The sequence below is a fragment of the Mustelus asterias genome, chromosome 13 (assembly GCF_964213995.1).
Source record: "Mustelus asterias chromosome 13, sMusAst1.hap1.1, whole genome shotgun sequence".
NCBI lineage: Eukaryota > Metazoa > Chordata > Chondrichthyes > Carcharhiniformes > Triakidae > Mustelus > Mustelus asterias.
In genome coordinates this window covers 6,071,162-6,091,511 of record NC_135813.1, presented here as the reverse complement: position 1 = coordinate 6,091,511, position 20,350 = coordinate 6,071,162, and the positions used below count along the sequence as shown (strand labels likewise).

Sequence of the window (20,350 nt, the reverse complement as noted above, 5' to 3'; positions counted from 1 at the left end):
TGTCCCGTAGCCTGCTCTGAGAAAAAAGAACAAAGAAAATTACAGCACAGGAACAGGCCCTTCGGCCCTCCAAGCCTGCACCGACCATGCTGCCCGGCTGAACTAAAACCCCCGACTCTTCCGGGGACCATATCCCTCTATTCCCATCCTATTCATGTATTTGTCCAGACACCCCTTAAAACTCACTATCATATCTGCTTCCACTACCTCACCCAGCAACGTGTTCCAAGCATCTATCACCCGGTGTGTAAAAAACCTGCCACGTACATCTCCTTTAAACCTTGCCCCTCGCACCTTAAACCTATGCCCCCTAGTAATTGACTCTTCCTCCCTGGGAAAAAGCTTCTGACTATCCACTCTGTCCATGCCCCTCATAATCTTGTAGACTGAAGGCAGCATTCCCTTTGACATGAGGAGGAATGTCATTACCATGGATATCTCCGGGATTCAGTTGGCTCTAGGTTTTTTGGAAGATCATTAAGCCATTAAGCCTGAGCTGGATCACATTGATTTGATTTGTTCTATTAAGAAGATACACAAACAAGATGCATTCATCACTGGGGGCCCTTTGCCCCCTTTTAATGGCTGCCTGCAAATGATGATGAATCAGGGCTGTTTTCTTTGGCAGGAATGAAACATCTGTGGTGACGTATTGAATAAGGCTGATTGGAAAGAATCTGGGATTTTAGCTAGGAGCACTTTTGCAATAGCTGGGTTCAATGTGGTGGAAGTTCACTAAGATGGTCGTTCTGAGAGGGCAAAGTCACAGCTGTGTAATCGGTGAAGATTGGAGGGTGTACCCTACTGAGGAGGCCATTCGGCCCTTCGAGCCTGCTCCGCCATTCATCACGATCATGGCTGGTTGTCCAACTCAATAGCCTAATCCTGCTTTCTCCCCATAACCTTTGATCCCATTCGCCCCAAGTGCTATATCCAGCCGCCTCTTGAACACATTCAATGTCTTGGCATTGTATTTTATTTGTTTTATTAGTGTCACAAGTAGGCTCACATTAACACTGCAATGAAGTTCTGTGAAAATCTTCTAGTCTCCACACTCTGGCACCTGTTCGGGTACACTGAGGGAGAATTTAGCATGGCCAACGCACCCTAACCAGCACGTCTTTCACACTGTGGGATGAAGCCGGAGGACCCGGAGGAAACCCACGCAGACATAGGGAGGATGTGCAGACTCCGCACAGACAGTGACCCAGGCCGGTAATCGAACGCGGGTCCCTGGTGCTGTGAGGCAGCAGTGCTAATCACTGTGCCACCGTGCCACCGTGCCACCGTGCCACCGTGCCGCCCCACAGTTGTTCTGATGTTGATGTGAATTGGGTTGCATCTGATCCATATCATGGCAGATGTGGAAGTTCTAATTACCAGCATCATCAAGAAAGGGAAAAAGAACTCCCTTTGACCACAGATGTTCATAGCATCCCTACAGTGCAGAAGGAGGCCATTCAGCCCATCAAGTCTTCACCGACTCTCCAGCAGAGCATCTTACCTAGGCTCTCCCCCCCGCCCAACCCAACCACCCCATAACCCCACCCCTACATATAACCCCTTTAATCTCCCTAATCTACACATCTTTGGACACCAAGGGGCAACTTAGTATAGCCAGTTCACCTAACCTGCACATCTTTGGAGTGTGGGAGGAAACTGGAACACCCGCAGGAAACCCACGCAGACACGGGGAGAACATGCAGACTTTGCACAGACAGTGACCCAAGGAAATTTAGCGTGGCCAATCCATCTAACCAACACATCTTTGGACACTAAGGAGCAATTTAGCATGGTCAATCCACCAAACCTGCACATCTTTGGAGTGTGGGAGGAAATTGGAGCATCCGGAAGAAACACATGCAGACACAGGGAAAACGTGCAGACTCTGCACAGACAGAGCCCATACAGAGAGTGATCCCACGCAGACGCAGAGAGAACATGCCAACTCCACGCAGATAGTCACCCGAGGATGGAATTGAACCTCGATCCCTAGCGTTGTGAGGCAGCAGTGATAACCACTGTGCCACCATGCCGCCCTGAAGGCTAGTTTCACATCATTATTGCCTGGATTGCTTTTGGAAACTTTATTTTGGAAGATTTGAAGCATTCGCCGAGAAAATAAGGGATTGGTTGTATGATAGCCTGTGCCAATGCATAAATAACACGCAGCCTGAAGGAAAATAGGAGCTGGTTTAGCAGTTTCTAATGAATAAATATTTAAAGGAGTTTGGTTGGCTATTTGTCAAACATTTAAACATTTTTAACCAAAGAAAATAGTGAATGAAAATGTTTCTTGTGTTCTGTTGGATATGTCCAATTGACAAGTGGGAATAGTGAAAAATGTTAGGGTTAAGTGAACAGTAACCCTTTATTAACTCACACTGGAATGGTTCAATTTAATCCAGCAAAAATTACATAAAAGTCTCTTTTACTGGCTGAGCAGTTGACTGGATCACAAAGTCATGGATTCAAGTCCCACTCAAGAATTCAAGAACATAATCCAGACTGACACTTCTGCATTTTTGAAGGTGCTATTGAATAAGACATTGAACGAAAGGTGCATATATCTGTTCCAGTTGTCCGTCTGTATGTAGAAATTCCCTGGTATTTACAATTTACTTGAAGATGAACAGGGAGTTTTCCAATGTCAGGACATTCCTCTCTCAACCATCAATGGTTCATCCGGTATGCTGCTCACTGGTCTTTCTCATTTGACTTTGTCTATGCCTTCATGGCTGCACTTAGAAGATTTTCCGTGTGGAAACATTTTGGGATATCCTTTGGATTATAGAATCCCTGCAGTGCAGAAGGAGGCCATTCAGCCCTTTGAGCCTGCCCCAGCTACAATCCCATCCAGGCTCTATCCATATAACCCCACATATTTCTTCTGCTAATTCCCCTGACACTAAGAGGCAATTTAGCACGGCCAATCCACTTGACCTGCACATCTTTGGAGTGTGGGAGGAAAACCACAGAGACACAGGGAGAACGTGCAAACTCCACACAGTCACCCAAGGCCGGAATTGAACCCGGGTCCCTGGCGCTGTGGGGCAGCAGTGCTAACCACCGTGCCACCCTTAGATAGAGGTTAGAATAAAAGTCACAAAAGGTGACTTGTTGGTAATTTCTTTATTTGAAGCTTATTTAGTAAATTTAGTTATTCGAGTTTGCAGTTGGTCCCCAGGGATTGTAAACCTCTTAAAATTCTCTGGCCAAAATTTTCCATCCTCGTTCGCAGCTGGGATTTTCCAGTGCCACTGAGAGTGAACTGGGACACCAAAGTTTCCGCTCTCGATCGCAACGGGTCTTGCCACGGATGAGACCGGAGAATCCCACCCGACAGAGGGCCTGGGGGATTGTCAATAGATCTCCCTGCGGGCTTTGTGGAGTATGAACTCCCTTAATGAGCAAGCCGAGGCTCGCTAGCTCCCCTGGCTGATGAGGACACGGACTCTGAGATGGAAGCTGGCATCTTGGCTGAAGCGGAACCTGAGGAGGAATCTCCATCAGTAACCCCGCGACGTTCCCACCCGGAATGAAGTTCCCCCATTCAGATCACACCTCCTGACCCGGCCTCACCTTCGACAGACTGCAGACCGACACCAAGCGACGGAAAGGACCTTCTCGCAGCGGGGGTACTGGGGCGATGCGGACCTAAAGGGGGAGGGATGTTATGATGGCCACTGGCGGCACGGGGAATCATCAATAGATCTAACTGTGGGCTTTATGGAGTACAAACTCCCTTATTGAGCAAGTGGAGGCTCGCCCAGTGGGGAGTGAGCAGGGGAAGGTTAAAACCCGTTGCTTCAACCCAGACCACTATTCTGTAGTTCCCCAGCTAGTGACTTAATGCAATGAGTCGCGGGTGCGACTCTTTCTAGTGTTACTGTTAAAGGGTTTTTGATGATGGAAGATATCACATTTGAGGTGAAAGAATGGTGGCACAGTGGTTAGGGTAGCACGGTGGCACAGTGGTTAGGGTAGCATGGTGGCTTAGTGGTTAGCACTGCTGCCTCACAGCGTCAGGGACCCGGGTTCAATTCCGGCCTCGGGTAACTGTCTGTGTGGAGTCTGCACGTTCTCCCCGTGTCTGCCTGGGTTTCCTCTGGGGGCTCTGGTTTCCTCCCACACTCCAAAGATGTTTTAGTTGGATTGGCCACGCTAAATTGTCCCTTAGTGTCCAAAGATGCGTAGGTTAGATGGATTAGCATGGTAAATGTGTGGCTTTATGGGAATAGCGTGGGGGAGGGGCCTGGGTGCAGACTCGATGGGCCGAATGGCCTCTTCTGCACTGTAGGGATTCTATGATTCTGTGAATACTCTGGAGGATTTACATTGCTCTGGAATATTTCTGGGATTTTACTAGTAAAATACCAATTCTCACTCTGTGCAGTGGCAGAATTTGACCAGAAGAGAAAAATGCCTATCTCCAGATGTCTGTCTTTCAACATTCCCATTTATAAGCTATTCAGGGTGAACACAGAACATCATAATCAATTGCACTAAATTGCTGCCAATTGCAGTAAAATTGGGATTTTAGTCCTAAATTTGTCATCTCCCTCATCAACCATATTTATACAAACCTAATTACAATTCCAATGTTTATTGTAACCTTGATTCAAATTATTCACGTCAGTCTGAGTCCAAACCAAATCATTTACAGCAGCCTAACTTAGCAGCTTGAATGCACGAACAGAATGAAATTCATTTACAGCTTTTAGACAACAAGGGAGACGATGGCCTAGTGGTATTATTGCTAGACTATTAATCCAGAAACTCAGCTAATGTTCTGGGGACCCGGGTTCAAATCCCGTCACGGCAGCTGGTGGAATTTGAATTCAATAAAAAAACATCTGGAATTAAGAATCTACTGATGACCATGAAACCATTGTCGATTGTCGGAAAAACCCATCAGGTTCACTAATGTCCTTGAGGGAAGGAAATCTGCCGTCCTTATCCGGTCTGGCCTACATGTGACTCCAGAGCCACAGCAATGTGGTTGATTCTCAACTGCCCTCCAAGGGCAACTAGGGATGGGCACTAAATGCTGGCCAGCCAGCAACACCCATGTCCCACGAATGAATAGAAAAAAAAAGAAGGATGATGGCCAGCCAATACTTTTCCACATGGAAGTTTATAAAAAAACATCTAATTTACGTAAGGCAAGTAATGTCCTAAATCCTACAAGTTGTTGTTTTCCAGAATGCTACCATTCCTTAACCATCCTGCTGCTGTGGTCTGGACGCCAGTTATATACACACTTAGCTTGGGGTCAAAGGAACTGCTGCAGGTTCTTGACTATAAGTTATCCATTATATAAAGGTGATGACAACATTGAGTCCTCCTCTAAGCCAAGTTGTCAAAGAGATCTAATTTTGCTCATAGTTCAAACCAGTAATAATTCTTGACTTGAAATCCTAGAATCCCTAACGTGCAGAAGGAGGCCATTCAAGTCTGCACCAACAGCAAACCCACCCAGGCCATATCCCCATAACACCATGTATTTACAGAATCACAGAGTCACAGAATCCTACAGTGCAGAAGGAAGCCATTCGACCCATTGAGCCTGCACCGACAGCAATCCCACCCGGGTCCTATCCCCATAACCCCACATATTTATGCTGCTGATCCCCCTGACACTAAGGGGCAATTTATCACGGCCAATCAACCTAACCAGCACATCTTGGGACTGTGGGAGAAAACCGGAGCATCTGGAGGAAACCCACGCAGACACGGGGAGAACGTGCAAACTCCACACAGACAGTTACCTGAGGCCGGAATCGAACCCGGGGTCCCTGGCGCTGTGAAGCAGCAGTGCTAACCACTGTATCGCAATGCGTAAAAGTAGCTCAAAACCACTGGTTCTGGATGAACAACAAGACCAAATCATTTAATTTTATTCACTTTAGAATGTCAAAGATAAGATGTAATGATGAATCCATTAAAATCTTCGGAAAAAACTTTTGGAAAATGAGAGTTGTGGTATTGTGTACAGTAACTTCCTTACTCTTGTACAACATGCCTCTATTTGTGTCAGTGTACTATTAATTACAGTGTATGGTAATTACCTTGTTAAGGGAATTGCTAGTTTCTACTTAAACATATAACAGGAAGGATGTTGCAGCACAGTATAGATTCACTCACATATTGCATAGTAAGAGGGAAGAAAGAAAGCTTGTATTTATATAGCACCTTTAGGAGGTGGAGGAGGTGGTTAAGAAGGCGTATGGTGTGCTGGCCTTTATCAATCGAGGGATTGAGTTTAGGAGTCCGGGGATAATGATGCAGCTATATAAGACCCTCGTCAGACCCCACTTGGAGTACTGTGCTCAGTTCTGGTCGCCTCACTATAGGAAGGATGTGGAAAAGATTGAAAGGGTGCAGAGGAGATTTACAAGGATGTTGCCTGGATTGAGTGGCATGCCTTATGAGGATAGGCTGAGGGAGCTCGGTCTTTTCTCCTTGGAGAGACGAAGGATGAGAGGAGACCTAATAGAGGTATATAAGATGTTGAGAGGCATAGATCGGGTGGACTCTCAGAGGCTTTTTCCCAGGCTGCTACGAGAGGACACAGGTTTTAGGTGCTGGGGGGTAGGTATAGGGGAAATGTTAGGGGGAAGTTTTTCACACAGAGGGTGGTGGGCGAGTGGAATCGGCTGCCGTCAGTGGTGGTGGAGGCAAACTCAATAGGGACTTTTAAGAGACTCCTGGATGAGTACATGGGACTTAATAGGATAGAGGGTTATCGGTAGGCCTAGAAGGTAGGGATATGTTCGGCACAACTTGTGGGGCTGAAGGGCCTGTTTGTGCTGTAGTTTTTCTATGTTCTATGTTTCACAACTACGGGGCAACCATGCCTGACTTGTCAACCAATGGTAGCATAAATTGTTGTGATCATTTGAAATTTGGCATTCTTGCATTTGTCCTGATGAGTGCAAGATGAAAAGATTCAGCAACATGTTTCTCTAAACATTGATGTGATAATGACGAGATGATTTGACTTTTTGTAATGTTGATTTGAGGGGTAAGTGTTGCCGAGGATACTCGAGGACACCCTGCAATCTCCCTCTCCACCTTTTCTTCTCAAAGAACAGCAGGAGTTTTGCCAATCTTTCCCTGTAACTAGACTCATTGGCTGGATTTTACTGGCGTGCCCTCCTCGGAATCGGGGCGGGCGAGGCTTGCAGAATGGCATTCTCCATTGGCCTCAGGTGGAATCTCACGAACCTCGGGTGGGCAAGGCTATAAAATTCCATTCATAGAGTCATAGATGTTAACAGCGTGGAAATTGGCCCTTCGGCCCAACTTGTCCGTGCCGCCCAGTTTTTACCACTAAGCTAATCCCAATTGCCCGCATTTGTCCCTCTAAACCCAACTTCCCCATGTACCTGTCTAAATGCTTTTCAAAAGACAAAATTGTACCCGCCTCTACTACTACCTCTGGCAGCTCGTTCCAAACTAAACTCTTCTACCTCTGGAATTATTCTTGTAAATCTTTTCTGAACTCTTCAGATCATTCTTAAAGTGTGGTGCCCAGAATTGGACTCAGTACCAGAGGCCAAGCCAGTGGCTTATGAAGGTCCACAAATCCTTGAAGGTGGCAGAACAGGTGGAGAAGGTGGTGAAGAAGGCATATGGTATGCTTGCCTTTATAGGACGGGGTATAGAGTATAAAAGCTGGAGTCTGATGTTGCAGCTGTATAGAACGCTGGTTAGGCCACATTTGGAGTACTGCATCCAGTTCTGGTCGCCGCACTACCAGGAGGACGTGGAGGCTTTAGAGAGAGTGCAGAGAAGGTTTACCAGGATGTTGCCTGGTATGGAGGGTCTTAGCTATGAGGAAAGATTGGGTAAACTGGGCTTGTTCTCCCTGGAAAGACGGAGAATGAGGGGAGATCTAATAGAGGTGTACAAAATTATGAAGGGTATAGATAGGGTGAACAGTGGGAAGTTTTTTCCCAGGTCAGAGGTGACGATCACAAGGGGTTGCGGGCTCAAGGTGAGGGGGGCGAAGTATAACTCAGATATCAGAGGGATGTTTTTTACACAGAGAGTGATGGGGGCCTGGAATGCGCTGCCAAGTAGGGTGGTGGAGGCAGACACGCTGGCATCGTTTAAGACTTACCTGGATAGTCACATGAGCATTCTGGGAATAGAGGGATACAAACGAATGGTCTAGTTGGACCAATGAGCGGCACAAGCTTAGAGGGCCGAAGGGCCTGTTTCCTGTGCTGTACTGTTCTTTGTTCTTTGTTCACCGTAACTTCCTTACTCTTGGACAATGTGCCTCTATTTACAAAAGCTGGATCCCCTTTGTGTCAAGGTATTAATTACATGGCAATTAGCTTGTTAAGGGAATTGCTAATTTGCTAGTTGAACATGTCCTATAACTAGGGACAGCTGGAACACTTTGGTGTGGAGAGCTTCTTGTAGGTCAGTCGCACTGAGAAAGTGTCTTCCAATGAACTGGACCTAAAACACCAATCTGGATTGATTCTTCCACTACAACACTGAGTAGCACTATAACTTTTAACTGCTTTCTCAACCTGCCCTGTCACCCACAATGATTTGTGCGCATACATCCCAACCGTTCCTCTCTTCCTGCACCCACTTTGGAATTGTATCCATTATTTAGTGTTGTCTTTTCCCATTCTTCCTAACAGAATGTATCACCTCACACTTCTGGGCATTGAATTTCATCTGCCGTGCGTCTGTCCACTCCACCAGCCTGACTATGTACCCTTAGAATCGTGGAATCCCTACAACACAGCAGGAGGCCATTCGGCCCATCGAGCCTGCACCAACAACAATTCCACCCAGGCCCTATCCCCATAACCCCATGTATTTACCCTGTTAATCCCCTGACACTTAGGGGAAATTTAGCATAACCAATCAACCTAATCCATACATATTTGGACATAAACGGCAATTTAGCATAGCCAATCCACCTAATCTGCACGTCTTTTGGACTGTGGGAGGAAACCGGAGCACCCGGAGGAAACCCACACAGGGACGGGGAGAATGTGCAAACTCCACACCAGCAGTCACCCATTGAGCCTACACTGACTATTACCCAGCCTTACCCCGCAACCCCAGTAACCTAAGGGGCAGTTTAGCATGACCAGTCCACCTAACCAGCACATCTTTGGACTGTGGGAGGAAACCGGAGCACCCGGAGGAAACCCACGCGGACACGGGGAGAATGTGCAGACTCCACACAGACAGTGACCCAAGACCAGAAAACCCACGCGGACATGGGGAGAATGTGCAGACTCCACACAGACAGTGACCCAAGACCAGAATCGAACCCGGGTCCCTGGCGCTGTGAGGCAGCAGTGCTAACCACTGTGCCGCCCTTGAAATCTATCGCTATCCTTTTCCATAAGTTCAGTTCCACCTGACTTACACTTGTGCATCTAGAACTAGGAATTCCCCTCTCCAGATGTTGCTGTGGTATAGCATCTAATTGACATCTGCGATTGTTTACGCTTGCTTGTGCATTTTTAGGCTTTTAAATGTTTTGCATGGTAAGTTTCTGGGAGCTGGTATCGTTGTAGTGAAGGGAGCAACAGCTGGGACCTGGAAACAGAGCAAACAACTGTATATCTTTTTAACCAATCCAGTAAAAGGATTGTGAAGTATACAGAAGGAATTGTGATTCTGGGCTACAGAAAGAGGAGGGGAAAAAGGACTTAGAGACGGAAAGAACGAGACAGATTGGAAAAGGTTTTTAAAAATCATATATTTAAAACTTTCAACAATTAATCATAGAATCTTACAGTGCAGAAGGAGGCCATCCGGCCCATCGAGTCTGCACCGACCACAATCCCACCCAGGCCCTTTCCCCAAAACTCCATGCATTTACCCTAGCTAGTCCCCCTGACACTAAGGGGCAATTTAGCACGGCCAATCCACCTAACCTGCACATCTTTGAACTGTGGGAGGAAACTGGAGCACCCGGAGGAAACCCACGCAGACACGGGGAGAACGTGCAAACTCCACACAGACAGTGACACAAGGCTGGAATTGAACCCGGGTCCCTAGCGCTGTGAGGCAGCAGCACTAACCACTGTGGCACCGGACCGCACGGTGGCACCGTGATTAGCACTGCCGCCTCACAGCGCCAGGGACCTGGGTTCGATTCCCGGCTTGGGTCACTGTCTGTGCGGAGTTTGCACGTTCTCTCCTGGCGCTGTGAGGCAGAATTCCAGCATGCCTCTCTTTTCTGGTCTTGGGTCACCGTCTGTGTGGAGTTTGCACATTCTCTCCGTGCCTGCGTGGGTTTCCTCCGGGTTCTCCGGTTTCCTCCCACACTGCAAAGATGTGCAGGTTAGGTGGCTTGGCCGTGCTAAATTGTCCCTTAGGTTTGATAGATTAGCCATGGGGAAGGTGTGGGGTTACGGGGATAGGGCGGGGGAGAGGACCTGGATAAGATATTCTGTCAAAGAATCAGTGCAGACTCGATGGGCTGAACGACCTCTTCTGCACCGTAGGGATTCTGTGATTCCATGGAAAGTGAATGCTCCATTTTTTGTCCAGTGGATTAGAGACCTGTCTAAGTTTAAAATTTTTTTTTTATTCATTCGTGGGACATGGGCGTCGCTGCCTGGCCAGCATTTATTGATGTGGAGATGCCGGCGTTGGACTGGGGGGAAACACAGTAAGAAGTTTAACAACACCAGGTTAAAGTCCAACAGGTTTATTTGGTAGCAAAAGCCACACCCAGTTGCCCTTGAACTGAGTGGCTTGCGAGACCATTTCAGAGGGCAGTTGAGAATCACCCACATTGCCATGGCTCTGGAGTCACATGTAGGCCAGACCAGGTAAGGACGGTAGATTTCTGTCCCTAAAGGGCATTAGTGAACCAGATGGGTTTTTCCGACAATCGACAATGGTTTCATGGTCATCAGTAGATTCTTAATTCCAGATATTTTTTATTGAATTCAAATTCCACCACCTGCCATGGCGGGATTCGAACCCTGCCGCGAATGGAAATGCCACAGAGCAAGTGGATAACATTTGTGTTATCTCCTCTGTATTTATACAGAGAGAGAGAGAACTCGGGAAACTCTGTCAGCCATAAACCGTTTGTGTCTAGTTTGAATGCAAGAGCACGTGTGTGGGAGGCCTTTCGGAAGAAACTATTCCCAACACTCTGCAATATTCCCTTGCCTGAATTCAACTTAAATCAGGTTGTTTACTCCAGCTGGGTTGGATTAAGTTGTTCACACCAGCTGGGTTTGAATGAAGTTGAACTAGCCTGGTTCGAATTGAATTGTTTATTGCAGTTTGATACTTATGATTTGAGCTGTGCAAAATTATCTGTAACATTGCAGCTGGCCCACATAATGTTCAAATAGTCTGTCTATTGAATTTCTGGCCTGGGAGCCAAAAGTGTCCAATAATGCTCCTCTTAATGACCTCTTGTAGATGCTGTTGGCCATAATCTCAAGCCTTCAAAAGATGTAAGTTGTCGAATTGCTCACTGCTTAGGTATTGCTCGAATCTATTCAGAAAGACAACAGTTATTTCAGCCGGTTACAAGCAGTTGACTGTGGATCAACATTAATTGTTGAAAATTGGCGGGCGTCGATTGGGTTATTTTCCGTTTTTGGCTCATTTCCCGATGATTCCACTTTGGACTGAGAAAAAAAATACATGAAACCACTTTAATACCAGAACATCTGTCAGTTTGACAGAAACAGTTTGTTGCAGCTGGTCTATCTGACCATGCTCCCAACGCACAGAGTCTCCTGCAACAGATAGCTCACTAATGGTCACTTGTTAGTGCAGAGTTTGAACATTGCTGAAAAGAGAGGCATGCTGGAATTCTGCGGCTGTTCACGCCCCGCTGCCAGCGAGAATGGAGAATTCTGCGCGCGGCAAAATCTCCCTTCACTGCAGCGGGACTGGAGAATCCCAGCTGCGGGCGAGATCGGAGAACCTGGCCCATTTGCTTTTATTCATTTGTGGGACATGGGCGTCACTGGTTGGCCAGCATTTATTGCCCATCCCGAGTTGCCCGAGTTGAGAATCATAGGATCCCTACAGTGCAGAAGAAGGCCATTCGGCCCATTGTGTCTGCAACAACTTTTTACCCAGCCTTACCCCTAACCCCAGTAACCTCAGGGGCAATTTAGCACCTAACCCGTGCATCTTTGGACTGTGGGAGGAAACCGGAGCACCCGGAGGAAACCCATGCAGACACAGGGAGAATGTGCAAACTCCGCACAGACAGTAACCCAAGACCGGAATTGAACCTGCATCCCTGGCACTGTGAGGCAGCAGTGCTAACCACTGTGCCACCGTGTCAACCACATTGCTGTGACTCTGGAGTCACATGTAGGCCAGACTGGGTAAGGACGGCAGATTTCCTTCCCTAGAGGAGATTAATGAACCAGATGGGTTTTTCCAACAATGGTTTCATGGTCATCAGTCGATTCTTAATTCCAGATTTTTTTATTGAATTCAAATTACACCCTCTGCCGTGGCGGGATTCGAACCCGAGTCCCCAGAACATTAGCTGAGTTTCTGGATTAAAATCTAATGATAATACCACTAGGCCATCGCCTCCCCCTATATTTTGTTGAAACAAAGGCAGAAAATGCTGGAAAATCACTGTAGGTCCAACAGCATCTGGATGACCCTGACTCAAAACGTTGGCTCTATTCTCTCTCCACAGATGCGGTCTAACCTGCTGAGATTTTCCAGAATTTTCTGTTTTGATTTCAGATTCCAGCATCCGCAGTATTTCATTTTGATCATTTGTGGAAGCTTTTTTGATTTCTGCTCATCAGGACAAACACAAGAATGCCAAATTTCAAACGATCACAACAATTTGTATTTCAAGAGTAAAGATGTTGTCGGCCTATTATGAGCAACTGAGGGAACATGCTGCCTGATTCAGTTAGTCAGTTGTTGGGATGTAAGGGCTCCAACTGCAAAGAGTTGTTAATGACTGGGGTCGATTTCAATCTCTGCTACCTTCAGATGAAACGAGGCTAATAAATTGGAAAAACCAGACAGAGATAAGTGGCAAAAAAGATATCTGTCCATGTAACGCGTTGCGTACATTGCTGCTACAGCCTGAGACAAGTGGTGGGAACTCATAATCACATTAAAATGCAGAGGGAGTTACGTCATTTCAACGTCAATAGAAATTTGCAGCATTTATGCAGAGGTAGACCTCCTCACCACCAGGAGGCTGTCTAGTTAAAAGCAAAACCATTTAAAAGACCAGGCAGTAAAATACGTTCTCCCCGTGTCTGCCTGGGTTTCCTCCGGGTGACCATGGAACCATTGTCGATTGTCGGAAAAACCCATCTGGTTCACTAATGTCCTTTGGGGAAGGAAATCTGCCGTCCTTACCTGGTCTGGCCTACTCCAGAGCCATAGCAATGCGGTTGACTCTCAACTGCGGCACGGTGGCATGGTGGTTAGCACTGCTGCCTCATGGCACCAGGGACCTGGGTTCAATTCCAGCCTCAGGTCACTGTCTGTGTGGAGTCTGCACATTTTCCCCGTGTCTGCGTGGGATTCCTCCGGGTGGTCAGGTTTCTTCCCACAGTCCAAAGATGTGCGGGTTAGATTGATTGGCCGTGCTAAATTGCCCCTAGTGTCAGGGGCATTAGAGGGGTAAATATGTTGGGTTACGGGGATAGGGCCTAGGTGGGATTGTGGTCAGTGCAGGCTCAATGGGCCAAATGGCCTCCATGTGAACTGTAGGGATTCTATGATTGGGTGAGAGGTGAGAAATCAGAAACATGCCTGGTTCCTCACCTCTCCCCCATCTTATCGACCCTGTTTTGCCGGCAAAATCGGCTTTGTGCCTTCTCTGGCCACAAAGCCTATTTAAATATTGATGAGATGTTTCGCATATGATTAACAAGCCCCAGACGTTATTATCCAGGCTCATTCGTGTCAACACTCCCACCAGTTGAGCTTCCGGGGTGGCATCCCTGCAGACCAGGACGCTAGGTGGGGTGGAGGGTGGGGGGTTCCAATGTCTATGGTGTGGGGTAGCAGGAGATCTCCCAGTACACTGGCTTCACCAGCGATCTGCAGCCCTCCACATTCCCCCCCCACCCTATCCTCCCCCTACTGGCGTGATCCGCATCATGGCAATTCTTCTGCGACTCACAGCTCACCGATAGAAACTGGGGCAATTCTCCCTCGTTTTCTCATTCGGTCAACACTTCGAATTTTGTCTATAAGATCGCGCCCTATGACTCTGTGGACCCTCCCCCATGAAATTGGGAATTACCTGACCCCCGAGGAATTCGCCCAACTCTGAACTCCCTCAATACCTGGGCATGACCCTCTCTCCCCCCGCCACCCCCCCCCCCCCCCCCCCCCACCCCCCGGGAGAATGTATTTACCTGTGCGCCCCTGATGGGAACGGATCAATAAGCCCCATTTTTCCAAAGCTGTGGTAAGACCATAAAACACAGGAGCAAAATTAGGCCACTCGGCCCATCGAGTCTGCTCCACCATTCAACCATGGCTGATATTTTTCTCATCCCCATTCTCCTGCCTTTTCACCGTAACCCCTGATCCCCTTATTAATCAAGAACCTATCTATCTCTGTCTTAAAGACACTCAATGACCTGGCCTCCACAGCCTTCTGCGGCAAAGAGTTCCACAGATTCACCACTCTCTGGCTGAAGAAATTCCTCCTCATCTCTGTTTTAAATGATCGTCCCTTTAGCCTGAGGTTGTGCCCTCTGGTTCTAGTTTTTTCTACAAGTGGAAACATCCTCTCCACGTCCACTCTATCCTCGCAGTATCCTGTAAGTTTCAATAAGATCCCCCCTCATCGTTCTAAACTCCAACGAGTCCAGACCCAAAGTCCTCAACCATTCCCCATACGACAAGCTCTTCATTCCAGGGATCATTCTTGTGAGCCTCCTCTGGACCCTTTCCAAGGCCAGCACATCCTTCCTTAGATATGGGGTCCAAAACCGCTCACAATACTCCAAATGGGGTCTGACCAGAGCCTTATACAGCCTCAGAAGTACAGCTTCAGAAGTAAACCCTTCCCATGTGAATCACGTCGGAAGGGGTCAGGGAAGAGGATCCTTACAGGAGGAGGATAATATAACCTGCTAATCATATTTAAATACATGATAATGAGGCTCCCAGGGTGGCACAGTGGAGAGCACTGTTGCCCTCACAGCGCCAGGGATCCAGGTTCAATTCTGGCCTCAGGTCACTGTCTGTGCGGAGTCTGCATGTTCTCCCCATGTCTGCGGGGATTTCCTCCGGGTGCTCCGGTTTTCTCCCACAGTCCGAAAGACGTGCGGGTGCATTGGCCGTGCTAAATTCTTCCTCAGTGTCCCCAAACAGGCGCCGGAGTGTGGCGACTAGGGGATTTTCACAGTAACTTCACTGCAGTGTTAATGTAAGCCTACTTGTGACGCTAATAAATAAACTTACCTTCAACTTAGTTGTCAATGAGGCTGAGAGGGTGGAACCTGGGGGTGGGGAGCTCTCTACACCGGGGTTCCTGCTGCAGGTGGGACACTAATAAACAAGCTTCTTGAAACAAAATGCTGGTGAAAAACATACACAATGTCATCCTTTTCTCGGACAGAGGAGAGAATTCTCTGGCTAGAATACCACCAAGTTGCGAAGATGCTCCAGTGTCATTATAACAAGAGTTCTTCAGAGCCAGGTGTTACACATCCCGAAGTGTGACGAGTCTCAAGTTTGACTCTAAAGGTTGCTTCAACCTGACCACAAACAAGCCGCACGTCTGTCATTCCCAGCTGCATTCTGTAACGATGGATCTCATCAGCTTACCAGTGGAATCTCAGACATTGCAAACTGTTTGGGGCCGGGGACAGGGGCAACAGCAGGGAGGGGTGGAGGGGTGGGGAGGGGTCATCCCAAAATAGTTTTAAATCTGTCTACAGCTTCCAACGTAAAGCAACATTGAAGAATGTGTGTCTTGTTGCTCAAGTTGATTTAATGAGAATAGTCGTGAAACATTCTCTGAACACAGCTGACAATGGAATGCATCCCATCAGTCACCGCAGTGGAGACACTTTCTAATACACTAACATCTTAGTCTTAATATCGAACCACACTGAAAAATACTTGAGGATTTGAACTCGCCAAGAAAAAGCCCATTGAAAACATGACCGTGTTATACAGCCTTGGTTTCTGTTATTTAATCTAGTGTATCAGCAGAATCATAGAATCCCTACAGTGCAGAAGGAGGCCATTCGGCCCATCGAGTCTGCACCGACAACAATCCCACCCAGGCCCTATCCCACAATCCCATCCAGCCCCTGTCCCACAATCCCACCAAGGCCCTAGCCCCACAATCCCATGCATTCACCCTAGCTTGTCCCCCTGACACTAAGGAGCAATTCAGCGTGGCCAATCCACCTAACCCGCACATCTTTAGACTGTGGAAGAAAACCACTGTGCCATCAATGCTGCCTGGATTACCTCATACGCTTATACTTACGGGGGCGACACGGTGGCACAGTGGTTAGCACTGCTGCCTCACAGCGCCAGGGACCTGGGTTCAATTCCTGGCTTAGGTCACTGTCTGTGTGGCGTTTGCACGTTCTCCCCGTGTCTGCGTGGGTTTCCTCCGGGTGCTCCGGTTTCCTCCCACAGTCTGAAAGACGTGCTGGTTAGGTGCATTGGCCGTGCTAAATTCTCCCTCAGTGTACCCGAACAGGTGCCGGAGTGTGATAACTAGTGGATTTTCACAGTAACTTCATTGCAGTGTTAATGTAAGCCTAATTATGACACTAGCAAATAAACTTAAAACTTTATACTTGGCAAAACAAAAAAAACACTGCAATTTTATATTTTCACAAAGATGAATAAAATAATTTGTTGTTTTCAAAGTGAATGTTAGAATCCTACAGTGCAAAAGGAGGCCATTCGGCCCATCGAGTCTGCACTGACCACAATCCCACCTAGTGATCCCATCCCTATTCCCATAACCCCAGATATTTACTCTGCTAATCCCCCTGACACTAGGGTCAATTTAGCCTGGCCAATCACCCTAACCCGCACATCTTTGGACTGTGGGAGGAAACCGGAGCACCCGGAGGGAACCCACGCAGACACAGAGAGAACGTGCAAACTCCACACATACAGTGGCCCAAGCTGGGAATCGAACCCAGGTCCCTGGCGCTGTGAGGCAGCAGTGCTAACCACTGTGCCACCGTGACGAGGTTATGAGGGAGGCCACACCTGGAGTACTATGCATCGTTTTGGTCTCCTTACCTAAGGAATGACATACTTGCCCAAGAGAGAAAGTGCAATGAAGATTCACTAGACTTTTTCCGGGGATGATTGTTTGTCCCATATAGGCCAGGCCCATATTCCCCAGCGTTTAGGAGAATAAGAGGTAATCTCATTGAAGCAGACAAAATTTTAAGGGATCTTTTGGAGTAGCTGCAGAGACAATGGGCGGAATTTTACTCGGGCGAGACCGGAAATTCCTGCCTGAGGCCAACAGAGATTTCCGTTGTTGGACCCTCACCCGTGCTGAGTCTGGGCGGGTGAAGTGGTAAGAATTCCGGCCAATGTTTCACCTGATTGGGGAACAGTGAGCGGGATTTTTCGGCCGCGCTCATCCCAATAAATTCCACTCGTGGTCAACAGACCCTTGCATGGTCTGTCTCCCGCCCGGTACAATTCCCACGGCGGGCGGGACAGGAAAATTCCTTCCATTGTCTCAGAATGAGGGGGTGTCAATTTAACAAAAGAGTTTCTTTACTCAAAGGTTGTGAATCTTTGGAATTCTCCGGCCCAGAAAGCTGTGGGTGCTCAGTCATTGGCCGGAATTGTACCATGCCGCCCGCCACGGGAGTTGGAGCGAGTGAGGGGCGGATAATGGGAAGGTCCGTTAACCTCGGGCGGGATATTACGGTTTCAGGATGAGCGAGGCTATAAAATCCCACCCATTGAGTTTGTTCCGGCCCGAGACTGCGAGGAAATCACAGGCCAGGGGGATGGTGCAGGAAAATGGAGCAGGGGGCGGCACGGTGGCACAGTGGTTAGGGGCGGCACGGTGGCACAGTGGTTCGCACTGCTGCCTCACAGCGCCAGGGACACGGGTTCAATTCCCCAGTCTCAGTCTGTGTGGAGTCTACACGTTCGCCCCGTGGCTGCGTGGGTTTCCTCCGGGTGCTCCGGTTTCCTCCCACAGTCCAAAGATGTACGGGTTGCGTGGATTGGCCATTGCTAAATTGCCCCTTCGTGTCAGGGGGATTAGCAGGGTAAATACATGGGTTTCTAGGGATAGGGCCTGGGTGGGATTGTTGTCGGTGCAGACTTGATGGGCCAAATGGCCTCCTTCTGTATTGTAGGGATTCTATGATTCTAGGTAACAGATCATCCATGATATTGCCAAAAGGGATAGCAGGCTTGAAGGGCTGAATAGCCTACATACCCTTCTGTTTCTTGCGTTCTTGTGTTCAGGAAGTGAGAAACTTCATGATCTCCACATTGGCAAATATACTTGCTATTAGAATGTGATATTTGTTTAATCTGATACATCGCAAGCGGCTCAGATAAGAATCATATCACTGATCTCTTTTGTTTCTGTGTGTTTTATTCAATAGGGACGCCAAGGACCACATGGAAACCCAGGCCGGCCTGGTCCCCCGGGTGTGAAGGTTGGTGCCTTATTAAAAAATATTGTCTTTAATTCTTATGTTATGCTTTGCGATCATTCTGTATCCAATAACAAATGTATTGCTTGTAATCAATATTCTTAACTTCTTCCCAATTTGATGAATTTTATGCATCTAGTAACTTGATTAGAAATCAAACTATTGCCAAGATTAAAGCATTGAAGCATTCCGTAGTGTTCCATTTCTGGGTTCCAAATTTACTCAATGGCCTGAATTGTTTGGATGGTTGTGTGCCCGCTGGGGACGCAGCCCCGACCACAGGTTTCCCGGGGATGTGGGGGTGGCTTCCATGGGAATTCCCATTGAGAGTGGCGAGACCAGAAAATCCCGTCTCCCACCGCCGAGAAAACACTGAGGGGAGACCACAGCATCTCACCCATTTGCCCTTCATTGCCAGAGGGATGGAGTTTAAAAACAGCGAGGTTATGTTGCAGCTGTATAAGGTGCTGGTGAGGCCACACCTGGAGTACTGTGTACAGTTTTGGTCTCCTTACTTGAGAATGGATATACTGACACTGGAGGGGGTGCAGAGGAGATTCACCAGGCTGATTCCGGAGTTGAGAGGGTTGGCTTATGAGGAGAGACTGAGTAGACTGGGGCTACACTCATTGGAATTCAGAAGAATGAGGAGGGAATCTGAAATAAACATATAAGATTATGAAGGGAATAGATGAGATAGAAGCAGGGAAGTTGTTTCCACTGGCGGGTGAAACTAGAACTAGGGGGCACAGCCTCAAAATAAAGGGGAACAAATTTAGGACTGAGTTGAGGGGAAACATTTTCACCCAAAGGGTTGTGAATCTGTGGAATTCCCTGCCCAGTTTTTTTTTAAGGCAAGGATAGATCGTTTTTGAACAGTAAAGGAATTAGGACAAAGAACAAAGAAAAGTACAGCTCAGAAACAGGCCCTCCAAGCCTGTGCCAATCATGATGCCCTAACTAAACTAAAAAAAACCTCCTCCCCTTACTCAGTCCACTTCCCTCTATTTTCTCCCAATTCATGGACCCATCCAGATGCCTCTTAAATTTTAATTTCAAAATTTCAAAACCCTACAGTGCAGAGGGAGGCCATTCAGTCCACCGAGTCCACACAAACAACAATCGCGCCTATGCCCTATGCCCGTAACCCCACATATTTACCCCACTAATCCCTCTAACCTATGTATCCCAGGACACTTAGGGGCAATTTAGCACGGCCAATCAACCCAACTGCACATCTTTGGACTGTGGGAGGAAACCAGAGCACCCGGAGGAAACCCATGCAGACACGTGGAGAACATGCAGACTCCACACAGACAGCGACCCAAGCCAGGAATCGAACCCGGGTCCCTGGAGCTGCGAGGCAGCAGTGCTAACCACTGTGCCACCGTGCCGCCCATGTTGCTAATGTGACTGCTTCCACCACCTCCTCTGGCAGTGCATTCCAGGCACCCACCACTCTCTGCATGAAAAACTTCCCCCGCACATCTCCCTATCACCTTGAACCTGTGCCCCCTTGTAATTGACACTTCCACCCTGGGAAAAATCCTCTCAAAATTATGCCCCTCATAATTTTGTAGACCTCTATCAGGTCTCCCCTCAGCCTCCGTCTTTCCAGAGAAAACAATCCTAGTTTATTCAACCTCATCTCATAGTCAACATCCTGGCGAACCTTCTTTGCGCTCTCTCCAAAGCTTCCACGT

General features: G+C 47.8%; 1 protein-coding gene across 1 annotated transcript in view; it reads left to right on the top strand.

Moving 5' to 3' along the window:
- Positions 1-20,350, top strand: part of col27a1b (collagen, type XXVII, alpha 1b) — a 610,967-nt gene that overhangs the window by 110,772 nt on the left and 479,845 nt on the right. The window contains exons 7-8 of the mRNA XM_078227545.1: positions 7,516-7,600; positions 18,597-18,650. Coding sequence (XP_078083671.1) covers positions 7,516-7,600; positions 18,597-18,650 — 139 coding nt within the window. The remainder of the gene's footprint in view (positions 1-7,515; positions 7,601-18,596; positions 18,651-20,350) is intronic.